Source organism: Periplaneta americana, chromosome 3, assembly GCF_040183065.1.
Source record: "Periplaneta americana isolate PAMFEO1 chromosome 3, P.americana_PAMFEO1_priV1, whole genome shotgun sequence".
Classification (NCBI taxonomy): Eukaryota; Metazoa; Arthropoda; class Insecta; order Blattodea; family Blattidae; genus Periplaneta; species Periplaneta americana.
Window position 1 is genome coordinate 133080749 of NC_091119.1, and position 13982 is coordinate 133094730.

Here is a 13982-nt window from a genome sequence, read left to right on the forward strand (position 1 = left end):
TGTATTTTCCTTTTCTTTCTTTCCCTAATCTTTCTTTAAAAATACTTCCTCCGCATTTTTATTTCCTTTTTTCTGCTCCTTGTATCCTTTCTTTCATTTGATAAGTCAGAAGATCATGATAGATTTGTTTACAGGTTTCTTTGGAGATCATGGGGAGTTGGATGGATATTACGGCGAAAGCGGACAGGACGCATTCAATCCTCCCTACAACGTTAGTTTGCTCTTCAACAGCGCTGCTTGGAAGTCCATATCAGGTGAAAATGATACGGACGTCAGTCACTTGAGAGAGATGGCAAAAGTGAGCTGTGATAACAAGGGAGGATACGAACGTTCTTCGGACTGCAATCCTTACAAAACAAAGACTCCATGCCTCTTCAACCTTCATGAAGACCCTTGTGAGACTACAAATTTGGTGACTTCGTACCCACAGATTTTATCTACTATTTACCGTCTCCTTCAAGATCAGAGAAGTACACTTATCCCACAGCATGACTTTGATTTCGACTTCGAAGGCGCAAATCCTTTAAAGTTCAACAATACTTGGACACCTTGGATGGTGTGAGTGCATTATTCAATTGTTCACCTCATGTGTTCAGAGTAATGTCTCGTCCAGACAGGACCTGCCCTGTGACCTCGATTAATCGATCAATTTCTGTTGTAAGATTAATCGATCAAAAATATTTAATCGAATAACCGATTCGATTAAAATTAATCGGTTGTAGTTGATATTCATTATTATTTTGTTAATATAAACTCATACTAAAAATTCCGACAATATTTCTCTCTCGGAAATTGCTTATTTAAAAGCACAAGAGTACTGTTATTTTCTAACTGTAAACCAGGTATCGTAGGGAAAATCTTTGCACAAACACTTCAGGAAGAGATGGAAATATGAGGACATGACTTAGTTTACGTCTATTGAAAGTTGAAACACAATGCGAAACCCTTATTAAGTTTTATGGTTTTCCAAGAAAACTTCTACCTTGTTGTCAGGTCATCTTCCTATCATATGAAATACATACTTTCCTGGGATTTGTCCCCCTCACCCCTTTAAAAATAGCCATGTCTACACAATGTGCAAGTGAGAGCGTAACTACATTCTTCTCTTTTTAAAATCTGATAATTCGATTACAATATGGGCCAGTCTTCTGTTTCGACCGCTGTAGTTTTGCTGTTGCAATGTAAACTTCATTATGTCATATGAAAATTTGAGAGGTAAACTCTCGTTTGGAATTAAATTGAACGATCGTGGAGAAGTGCTTGACAGAAAAAAAGCTTTTTCATGTTTAGTGATGCAGGAAACATTGTTACTAAACGTAGAGCGGCACTTAATTCGGAGCATGTGAATGCAGTCACATGTCATGGATGAAGCAGTATTAACTAGGTGAGTCTTCATACTCTTTGTTATTTATGTTTGTCTCAAAAATTCCCGGAGAAATTGACACAATGAATTATAAGCCTCATAATAAATATGTTAGTAAGTAATTAAAATAGTTGTTTTGTAATATAACAATGCAATATATACAGATATATATACAACATTAATTTAATACTTATGCTTATCACCGAACAAAAGTTAAATTTAACAGTAATTGTGTATTACAGTATATTAAAACATTTTTTCAACTCTATGAAAACTCGATTAACCTATCGATTAATCGATTAAATTCAAATAGTTAATCGATTAAATATTTTGATCGATCAACAGCACTACTTATTATGTACCGTGGCTATATCACCAATGGGTACTGGGGGGAAGATAGCCTTTAGTCTGAGATGAATTTTCGGGTCGGTAGATTCGTATAATATTAACCATCATGATGCAAACACTCTTTCTGAGAGCTCATTCTTTCCCGTACTACGCAGTTCACATGCCAGGTCTCGCCTCTTTGTCTGTACTATGAAATTACTTAATCAATAAACAAACAATTGAGACAGGAGTCTTTTGATTAATAAATTGAGATTTATTTTCTGCTTTGTACAAAAATACATTGTGTGATATGTTGTACGCAAATGATAACATTCAGATGGAATAAATGTCACTTCCAATTCTGCTATGTGAACATGAAAATCTTAGCGTGGCAGTAAATGATAACATGATAAAAGCGATTTCAAGTTTCCGGACAGGAATTTCCTAAATTATTGTGTTAGATGGAAGTTGAGTTGAAGATGCTACGAAATGTTGAATTCACGGGCTTTGATAAAATTCTTCGACTTCTCATGGGCTGAAAAAAAGTAAAAATGTTTGTTTTACTGAGGAGAATATTGCGAGGAAGTTCCATTACATTACATGTGGCACAGGACAATCTTAATACAGTGCCACTAATTCATACTTTTAGAATCTTGTAATGTATCTGTATTGTTTTCGTTAGTAACTTTGGAGTATGCTTCAAAGTATTTTCATGAAATGCCATCTCGGTACTCACTAGACCAGGTGAGCGGGGGAGCTGGCGATGCCGCGCATTCTGTCGTCCAGCTCATTTAGCTTGTTCTCCCAGTGTGACCTGGGGGACTGGTCTTGTAGGAACGATAACTCGGTATAAGTTAATTCAAAAGTAATTTCAAGCTTTAAACTTTATAAACACGGAGCGTCCCAGAGAAGTCTGTTCCAGCCGCTCGTCGTTTGAGGTTGCGCAAGCAATCCCTCACAAGGCGCGCGGCTGTGTTGTAATTATTAAGGTTCGTATAAAGTAGCTGTATCAGGATAGGCATCCTTGGTCCATGTGTTTTGTTTACAAACATTAACTATAGTGAAGATCACGTAAGTGTACTTTCTAAGGGCCGTATTTATAGACATTCTTAGCGCGGGCTTCCGGTAGTTGATCAGCGAACTAACGTTTTTCGTATTCATAAACCAGTGTTTGCGATATGAAATGATACGAATCCCGTACAAGTAACCAGTCGATAGCCGGGGCTAGTTTAGCACCCTCGTAGCGCGGGCTAGCGAAATGTCTATGAGTAGCACCCTGAAAGTCTAATTTGGCCGCCTCTTCAGTGTTGCCAACTAATACCAATTATCACCAAAAAGAGAAAAATCACAATGCTACGTACTGAAATAATAATAATAATAATAATAATAATAATAATAATAATAATCTTCTTCTTCTTCTACGTCACGGTTTAGGCCTTTCATTAGCCTGTTCCGGCTCCAAATTGTTGCTGCCTCCATCTTTTCTTAGGTCTTCCTAAGTTGCTTTTCCTCGTGGTGAGTAATTGTATGCTGCTTTTGGTATTCTATTGTTCGTCATCCTTGTTAGGTGGTTTTCCCAATTTGTTCTATATTTCACTATTGTTGTATTTAGTTCCTCTACTTTTAGTTGATGTCTTATTTCTGTATTGTGTTTTTTGTCTGTTCTTTGATATCCTGCTATTGGCCTGAGGAATTTCGTTTCAGCAGCTTGTATTTTAGCTATATGTTGTGCCGTCATTGTCTATGTTTCGGATCCATAAATAATTGTAGGAACTGCCATCGTCTTATATAATTTTATTAAGGAGTCTTTTCTGGCTTTATTTTTCAAGGTTCTTTTTAGTGTTCCTGTTATATAGTTAAACTTGTTTAACTTGTTATTTATGTCTGTTTCTGTTGTGTATGATATTTCGCAACCTAGGAAATTGAATTTTGAGACTTGGTCTATTGCTTTATTTTCTAAAATTATCTTTGTCCGAACTGGATAAGAGCCCTTAAAAGCCATTGCCTTTGTTTTTCCTGATGATATTTCCATGTTGTATTTTTTTTATATTTCGTTTAATTTATATAGCATTCTCTGCATTTCATCCTCTGTTTTTGCAATTAAAATCTGATCATCTGCAAAGGCTAACGTTTTTATTATCATATTTCCTAAATTAATTCCTCCTGTTGTTATTTGTTTCCATGATCTTATCATGTCGTCTAGATATATATTAAAAAGAGTGGTTGATATTGGACAACCTTGTCTAACTCCTCCTGTTATTCTTATAGGTTCTCTTTGGTTTATTTTTATTTTTGTTTTTCCGTACATATCTTTAATTACTTCTATCAAATGTAATGGGATTCCCTTTTCATTTAATATATTCCACAATTTTGGTCTAGACACTTTGTCAAAAGCCTTCTTATAATCTATGAAAAGGATATGAGTTTCTAAGTTGAATTCCCTTCTTTTCTCAATTATTTGCTTTAAGGTAAAAACGTTATCTATGCAGCTTCTCCCTTTCCTAAAACCTGTCTGCTCTTCTGATATTATTATGTCGACTATATTTGATAGTCTTTGGCTTATCATTTTTGCGTATACTTTATATGTTGTACATAGTAAGCTTATTCCCCTATAATTTTCTGGGTTTGTTTTATCTCCTTTTTTAAATATCGATATTATCTTCCCTATTTTCCATTCTTCTGGCGTAGTCTTTTGTTTCCAACATTTGTTATAAAAATTTAATAGCCTTTCTTGAAAATTTCTCGGGGCATATTTTAATAATTCTATATTTATATTGTCTATTCCATATGCTTTATTATTCCTACTTTTCTTTAGTGCTTCTAACATCTCTTGCATTTCTAAGTCATCTACTTCTATGTACTGTTTGTTTTTTCCTATAGTTTCTTCTTCATTTTCTTTATCAGTCCACAATTTCTTATAATAATTTTCTAATTCTATATCTTGTATAATTATCAGATTTGCTTTATCTTTTTCTTGGGAATTAAGGCTTCTTATAAATTTATATACTTTGTCCTGTCTTCCATGTAAATTGTGTTCCATTTCTGCTATGTAGTTTTCCCAATGTTCTCTATTTAGTTTCCTAGTATATCTTTTTACTAATGCTCTTGCTCTATTATATTCTATTTTATTCTGATCATTCTAGTTATTAAAATATTTCAGATAAGCCTCTTTTTTATCACTCACTAATTTCTGAATTTCGGGATCCCATTTTTTTAAGCCTTTTTTCCTCCCTCCTACTTTCTTTGTCCCTAAAACTTCTTTTGCTGTTTTATGTAAGAGTCCTCTAATACATTGCCATTCTTCTTCAATTTCCTCTTTTGGCTCTTCTGCTTTTGTATAATCTCTTAACCTTCTTTTATATAGGTCTTGTATTGATTCTTCTTCTAGTAACTTTATTTTATAGATTTCTTGTTTTTCCTCTTCTTTCTTTTTTGATTCTTTATTCCAATTTCTACACCATTTCTTTTGTATATTTATTTTGCTAATCAGTAGAAAATGATCGCTGTGAATGTCACTACCTCTAAAGACTCTTGTGTCCCTCACCAGGTTTTTCATTTTTTGGTTAACCATAATGTAATCTATTATTGAGCATGATCCTCTCTCACTTCTCGTATATTTATGAATTTCTTTATGTTTGAAGTAGTTATTAGTTATTCTCAGTTGATTAAAGTATGCGAAATTTAGTAGCGTTTTTCCATTATTATTTAATGTTTCTTCTCCATTATTTCCTGTTACATTTGTGATTGGTGTTTTCCCAATACGAGCATTTACATCACCTGCTATGATTAGATAATCATTTTAATTTGTTTGATCTATTACTTTTTGTAGTTGCTGATAGAATTGTATTGTATCTTGCTTTCTGCCCTCTTCTGGTGCATAGATTCCTATTATTGTAAGGTTTCCTTTTGGTATTTTGCATCTTATTTTCATTATTCTCTGGTTTACCCATTCATATGTTGTTATTGTGTTTCTTAATTTTGTGCTTACTAATATTGCTACTCCTGCTTGAGCTCTTTCAGTTATTTCAACCCCACTATAAAACATTGTATAGTTATTTAGGTCTTGGCTTCCTTTTTGTTTCTTTTTCGTTTCTGTTATCACTGCTATGTCTATTTCTCTTTCTTTTAGTTCTCTTTCCAGTTCGGTTTCTTTGTGGTGTATTCCTCTAACGTTCCAGGTTGCTACTTTAATTTGATCTTGAATTCCAAAACGTTTGTCCTTATGGTTTGCTTTTGTCGTCATCCGTAGGTCAGTCCGGCTATCTCTTTGGAGCTTGTAAGTATTTTTAAATGTCCCGTGAGTACGGTACTAACGTTCTGCAGGGTTAGTCCTTTGGACGGGCTGCCTCCTCAAAGCCTATGGACCTGCTTCCTTGTGTATTAACCCCGCAGGGAGGGTTGCCTCTTACGCCTTCTGCCGTTGAGGTCTTCACTCTTGTTTCCCTGAGCTGGGTCTCTTATTTCATCCCCAGAGATTGGGTTGCCACTTCCGCCATTTTCGCCGTTTCGATGTTCCCATCTCCACGCCATATCTGCCGTTGTGGTCTTCCGTGTTTGCAGCTTTCCAGATTGGTCCGTTGCTCCCACGTTGTGGATTATTCTTAGTTCCCTCACCTCTTATCTAACCGCAAGCCTAAGCTTCCCGGTTTTGATCGTCTGGTTTATTGGTACTAAGCCTCCCTACCTCATCAAGGTGATAATCCACAGGGAGGAATATAATAATAATAATAATAATAATAATAATAATAATAATAATAATAATAACTTAATAATAATAATACTAATACCACAATATTATCAAAATTACTATCGGATCAGAACATAACGAATGGAAACCGATAAACTGTGGAGTTCGTCAAGGATGCCCCATCTCACCACTTTTATTCAATATATACATCAACTCCATTATCAGACATTGGCGACTAACAATTGATAGAAACATCCCGCTCTTCCCAAATTGTACTCTAGATACATTATTATATGCAGATGATTGGATTCTTTTTTGCTACAAATAAAGACGAGCTGCAATACTCAATATACCATTTGAATATAATAGCACAAAATTTCAATATAAAAATTTCCCCAAAGGAAACAAAAATTATGGCGTTCCAAGGTAAACAGCCAGTTAGGAGTAAAATTTGCATTGGAACCCATAAGTTAGAACAGGTAAACTCATTTAAATATTTAGGTTATAATTTGACATATTTACTTGTTACTGATATATCTGAAAATATTCAACATTTTAATGGAGCCTTAAGAACCATCAACCAGGTTTTCATAACTACGAAAACTCAAAAACATGCCAGGTTAAAAGCATATAAAGTTCTAGCAAGACCTGTCCTCATGTATGGTAGTGAGGCCTGGACTGTCCGAAACTCAGATGTTCAACGCTTAACAACTGGGGAAATGAGATTTCTAAGGACTCCCGGCTACAGCTTGCTTGACCACGAAAGGTATGAACTAATTACAAAAGAATTGAAAATTACACCTATTTATGAACATCTCAACCACTATAGAAAAAAATGTCTTAACCACGTCAATAGGATGGACCGTTGCATATTCCCAAGACAAATTCTCCGCTATATACCACATGGAAGACTATCTTTAGGACGCTCCCTGAAACGATGGACGGAGACCGTAACAGGCCACTAGGCCTAATACGTGCAAGGACGATGAATAATAATAATAATAATAATAATAATAATAATAATAATAATAATAATAATAATATTGCAATAATTAACAATAACTACATCCTTACTTATTTATCTCATCTCATCTTTATGTTGCGAGGTATTTTCTACATGATTCAATAATTTATGAAATAGTATATTTTCCTTCTGGAATTCCCGCATATTATGTTGGTAATTAGGATCAGTAAGTTACGATCTATTATTAAAATGTATTTTGCCTGGCAACATGAAATTCATTCCTTTAACTAAACAGTTTACAATTCAGAAGATCTAGCCTAAAAATGTAGTTTAATCACTTGAAATGATTAGTACGAATTCCGAAAACAGAACACCACTTTAAAATGTATAGCATACTTAAAATACTTTGAAGCAGTTTCTTTCTTGGAGAAGTCGCTACAATGCCATTTCCTCTCTTGGACATATTAATAAAAATCTAAACACGAAAGAATTTAATAAAAATGTCAGTATATTTACATGCATGTTTTTTTTACGAAGTAGGTCTATAAGTTATTTCTTATTTCATTACTCACCTGAATATAGAGTTGAATTGGAATCACAACACAACAGAACTGAATTGTGTTTGATGCTAATATTAATACCGATATTAATAATTAATTATTAATTCACAAGCCTAGGTATACTTGAATTTTCATCAGTTTACTTTATTTCAAACTGAAGTTATTGATGCCAACACAACAGTTAGAAAATAACTGCCAGTTGTAGTATTTAACAGTACCTGAAATTCGAAACAAAGGTAGTAAAAGAAAATTCAACCTGGCATATATAAAATCACTATAATCCACTAGCATATGAGTAATAGGGAAAAAAATGGTTAGGTTTCATCCTTAGGGTATTAAGGAAGCTGACTCGGGCTACAGTTGTCGCATGTTTCCCAGTCGACAGTAGCGACAACGTATATTCAGTTCCTATCGGTTGTACTGTTCATTCACTGATGATTTAGCTAGGGGATGGGGATCGCTCTTCCCAGCATGTAGAGTTTTAGCTGTAGTGCGTTTCACGAATAGATCGGGTTGATCTCGATAGCATTAGAAGCTACTTGACCATCAGCGTATTCTGAATCTCACCGTACCGGTGGTCAACAATGACGTCACGCTGCAGCGAAATAGGAACAAAACTGCTGGAAAGATCGATGGCTGTCATGGCGACTGTAGAAGTTGTTGTATGTGCAACGCTAGCAAAATTTTGCGAAATTTTCGTACTGCCATCTCGTTCAAAGGAAAGAGAGCATAAACAATTTATTTCTTGAACCGGTAGTAATAACTGGTCCGTTGACAAGTTCGCTCATAAGCCATTAACATATTGTTTTTACGTTGTGCTCATTACAAACAATGTACAGCAGAACACACCGCCTTGATACAACAGTGCACGATGTCATTCGTCTGCTAATTCCCGCCCTATACAAGAACCAATCAGATTCACTGATGACGGCTCATGGAGACTGCCACCACCTCTGCAAGCTGATGGCACTGGTGCGACACCGGTGGAGCATCAGTGACGCCATCGGTGAAATTCGGAACACCGTGATGCCATCAGATTGCTCAGCGCTGAGATTCGGAATACGCTCATATTCCTTGAAAATCTGCACGTTACTGTATGTGTTGCAGGTATAGAGTGGTTTGAAATAAAAGTCGTTGATGTTTCTGAAGTTCCTATTGCGTACAGATGCTACACAGTCATAACCAGTTTGCTATTTCAAGCAGTTTGGTGTGAATTTTGTGGTCTTATGAACTTGTAAAAAAATGTCATTTTAAGTATAAGTTTTATCTAATGAATGATTAATAAATTGTAGTGTCTTATTTAATTTGTGGAAGAGGGAAACATATTCGTTGCGAAAATACAGAGCTTACATGGCGGTTCACGAGTATTTTCAGAAAGACTATAAAGATTCGAGGTGCGGTAAACGTATTATATCCGTGACTAAGTGTATGAGAGAACTATTAAAGCGACTGGAATTATTAAAAAGTAGAATTTTTGGAAAAACAAACAGGCGAATTGAAAAATCCAGCGAAAAAACGGCCGCGGGATTGTTCTGAAAATAATATAGATAATTTCGACAGCATTGAGAATGAATATTTTATAAGGTTGTGTGGAGGAAGTTACATTCCAAGCTTGAATTATATTTTAAAAAGTGCCAAAGAGAAGTTGTGTTTTCCTGCGTCTGGATCATCTCTCTGGCGGATGAGAAATATTAAGTTTCGATATACGAGAATAATAAGGCGCAAAAATATTTCATGGAACGTCAGGACATAGTTGGCTGCGTAATCAGTTTCTTAGTGCAAATAAAGATATAAGATGAACAAAATGTGCCTTATTCTTTCCCGGCAAAACATTGATAAATGTGAACATGAGAGATAAAGTATGGGAAATTAATGATGACCCAGTTCCGTGTGGCCGATTGGTAAAAAGTTTCAGGATTATAATACTTCATGCCGGTAGTGAACAGAAGTTACTGGTGTTCAAATCGCGTCCAACTAAGGATTATTACGAAGAAATGGAGAGCGACCGTTTAAAAATATGGTTTCAGGGCAGCTTTTACCTAATATTCCACCTAATTTTGTGATTGTTATGGATAACGCAATACATGATACATACACAAATGTTCTACCAGAATTATGAAGTTTCTTTTGAAACGTTCGGTAATCGTCTCGCTCTCTTGCAAAACTGACCTCTTACTGGTTTAAAAACCGGCGAGGTAACCCTCTCTATTCGTGAAACTCACTATACTGGGTGTTCATTTCAAACTGTGTCATGACGTCACTGTTGTGAGTCAGCGATTTGAAGCGAGTTCAGCTTTTATGTCAGAGAAGTTGAATAGTATTCAAGGCGTTCAATCTGAACTTGAGAACGTGTACGGTAGGCCTATAACTTGAACGTCGTAGCAACAGATGGCGGTATGTCCGGTCTGTGTGCTACCATAACCTCTTTCGAACTGTGTTTTGCGCGGGCAAGTCGTACGCAGGGTATTTGTTATCATCGGTTGCGTACGGCAACATTCCACAACACAAATCAAATGCTCCGTGTCCATGTTGACCATCGAAGTTAATGTCAACGAATACGTAAGTAATCGTCTTGACCCTCTCCCCATATCCCGATAGTAAGAAAAAAACTCACCTCAGTATGTGTTTCCAAACAGTTCACATTCCTGCCACTACCGGCGTTACCGTACGTATCGGTACGTACTATTCAGAATGAACGCCGTACTTGCTAGGCAACTTCTCTGGCACATAGGTAATACGCCTCTGTGGAAGTGTAGGAAGATTGAATTCTCTAGGCTCATCGGCTAGCCACATGACGGCATACAGCGAGCCATGACACACTTTGAACTGAACACCCAGTAGTGGAAGTGAGTAGTGTTTACTTAGTTTGAAGTAAGTCAAAGCCCTATCCTATACAGTGATAAAGCATATTCTGATACAGTTACTTTATCCGAACCTTTGTTGTAATATTTAAGATAGGAAATAAACAATAATATCATTGTGTTAGGCAAACACTTGGTTTTCCATTTGTTATCTTTTACATTTCCACATTTATTATTTTATTGATGATTTTACTAGTAATGCTACAAGAATAGTTACGAGTTGATGATCGTTGGAGTGCACGATTTCTGAGATAAAGATGACCAGTCCAGTAAATTCATGAATGGATGAATTGGACAGAGCTATGCAATAATAGATCAACCGACAATTTGGAAAAAAAGTGGGATATTTTAGCACAAATCTGTTGATGGCAGTCTAATTTAACTCGGAAAAAAAATGCGATATCTGAATTTTTCAGCTATTTACAAGCAAAAATTCGTTTATTTCATAAAATTCATTTATTTATTTTGCTTTGAAATATTAATTCAACTGCTGGTCTCTTATTGAAAAACTGTTAGCATTTTTTGGTATTATTTGTGCTATTTTTAATAGTATGAATGTAATACTTCTTGCATAAAATGTTTTATAAAAAACAGATTTATTTCAATGGCCAATATCTCGAAACAGGTTTTTGGCGCTTGGCCTCTTATTGCGTAACTCCGTCCAATTTATGAATTATTAAATGTGGAATTAGTTGAGACAATGGATACAAGGGTAGGTAGGTTAGATTGATGTACCAGTATTGTAACAGAAAATGAATCGTAAATTGCAAAAATCTCAGATGTCCATTAAGAATTCTGGCACATGAACACTTAAATAATTAAAATGTTATTACCTGAGGCATATATTTAAAAAATTTAAGGCCTTCTTCTTCCTTTCACGGGATTAGGCCATTCGGCCTGTTCTGGCCTGAATTCCATTTTTGTTTAGGTCATCCAAGGTCCCTTCGTCCTATAGGTCTATAAGAAAACTTAAGTTTTGGCATTGTGTGCTTTCCCATTCTTTCAAGATGGTCCTTTCAGTTATTTCTGTACTGTCCAATTTTGTCATTTATTACAAAAATGTTTAATTGGTTTCTTACGTCTTCATTTTTGATCTTATCTAATCTTGCATATCCTAATAATGACCTAAAAAATTTAATGTCTGTTGCTTGAATATGTCTATGGTCTTTTTGTTTCATAGCCCAACTTTCACAACTGGGATGACCATTGTCTTATAATAAGCTTATTTAGTGTGATGCAGTAAATTAGCCTAGATTTATAATTGATGAGTTTTTTTTAAAGAACCATAGTCCAAAAATGCAAATTTGAGATATTAAGCATATGGTAAGCGTATTGTAGTGGCCATCTATTGATTTAGTTGTTAGTTAAAAAACACCATAGTCCTATGTTATAGGAGTGGAAATTTTAAGTGGTTTTCATAAAACGCCAATAGTCAAAAGACTCTTTTTGTGAAAACAGCCATTTCCCAGGACGATGGTAACATTTACAAGTATCTATCATATTGAAATATTTATTCATATAATTTTAATCTAGCAGTATTGTTTCTTATGTACGCGGCAAAAGCTACCTCAGAGAAAAATACTTTAAGCCTATTTTTTCTTAAAAAAGACATTGTCCACAGTTACCTGCATTTACACATGTATTTCTATGAGACAGTTTAAGTTATAAAATACTTCAGTTTTCCAAAGTTTCTACAACGCCATTAGAAACGACATGATGGATTTCATACTTGAAGTGTCAACAGCACCCATGCCAGATAGTTGTTTGTTTTTTCTGAAAATCTATGTTTTTGGACTATGGTTTTTTTTTCCAAAAAAAAATAGACATTCAATTATAATATACTAGAGCTCTTTGTTAAGTCTGGTAAATTTCGATGAAAGATGATAATTTTTTTTGCGCCTTCATGGTTGGTAAACTTGATTATTCCAAAAATTGTTGTATACGTTAGGTTTACGATTATATTGCATAGTGAATAAGACCTTAAAGTCACATAATTTGAATCCGTACTAAAACTAAACCGAATCTACAACGTTTAATTGAATATTCTGTCCACCAGTAACTCATTATTCCCCGATGGCGGAATTTGGCAGCAGGAAGTACCAGGGGAAGAACTACTTCGCAATTGTAAATATAATTGTAGATTCTGTAACATATTTTGTCAACTTCTTTCTAAATACAATCTATTCGAAAACTCAGAGCAGCATAATTATCATTATAGAATGGAATAGAATGTTTTATTTTCGCTGGCAGAGTTAAGGCGATAAGGCCTTCTCTTCTACTCAACCAGCCTTAATCAATACAATAGTTACATAGGCCTATATATTTAAATTATGAACATTTACAATACACTTAAACGATTCTCCAGTAATATACTTCAGTTAAGTTTTAACGACTAGTACATGTTTATTTAAATTGAGATAAAACCTATAAGAAAACGTAATAACTAAATTTATGAGCTAATGCAATTCAATTCAGTCTATATGCAATATGTAAAGAATTATAATTAAGTTGAGATAATTAGTTGGTTAAAATTATGAGAATTAATTTAATATAAGTTTACTAGAACTATGTTATAGGGAGCAAAATTTAAGTCTAAAATATATTGATATAATGAGAATATTAATGTAATGAAATTTTGTCATTAGAGGTTTTGTATTCAATGTAGAGAAATTAATGGTGATAATAAGAATGGACAGATGTTAGTTTCATTATAAGTAACAAATATTGATCAGTAATTAATTTGTTAAGTAGGATTTTATGTAATTTCGACCTAAATGAAGTTATTGTCCAACAACCCCTTACATAACCCGGAAGCGAGTTCTAATTTCTAGCAACTGAAACTATAAAGGATGATGAATATAAAGATGTGTTGTGGCATACATCATATATACCCAGTTTGCTCTGCGTTATAAGCTTTGGCGGTAATAACTTTTGTCAGGTTTACTATCCTGCCATTTAGTTGTTACATAAGGAGTCACGTCATAACTCCCATTTGAATTGCATTAGCGACTGTACTGCCATTTAGTTTTCGTTTACGGCGGATGGGTGGCGATCCTAGCGGTTGTTCTCTTCAAAGTGCAACCGATTTTAACAAAGGAATGAGCAATCTACATGTGATCTGGGGTTGTATAAAGGTGTAATGAGTAAATTGTTATGATGAGACCTCGTACTTAACTGATGATAGAGGGATAAATTTTGAAAATGACAAGCCAAATAGATT

The 13982-nt window shown here is 34.8% G+C and overlaps 2 protein-coding genes across 2 annotated transcripts in view; one reads left to right on the top strand and one right to left on the bottom strand.

Annotated features, from left to right (window-relative positions):
* The window catches only part of LOC138696546 (arylsulfatase B-like), a 32959-nt gene extending 31170 nt beyond the window's left edge, over positions 1–1789 (top strand). The window contains exon 9 of the mRNA XM_069821644.1: positions 135–1789. Within this exon, the coding sequence (XP_069677745.1) occupies positions 135–562 (428 nt within the window). The 3' untranslated portion in view covers positions 563–1789. The remainder of the gene's footprint in view (positions 1–134) is intronic.
* A 154-nt stretch (positions 1790–1943) lies between these two features.
* The window catches only part of Mf (myofilin), a 176089-nt gene continuing 164050 nt past the window's right edge, over positions 1944–13982 (bottom strand). The window contains exon 7 of the mRNA XM_069821650.1: positions 1944–2225. Within this exon, the coding sequence (XP_069677751.1) occupies positions 2219–2225 (7 nt within the window). The 3' untranslated portion in view covers positions 1944–2218. The remainder of the gene's footprint in view (positions 2226–13982) is intronic.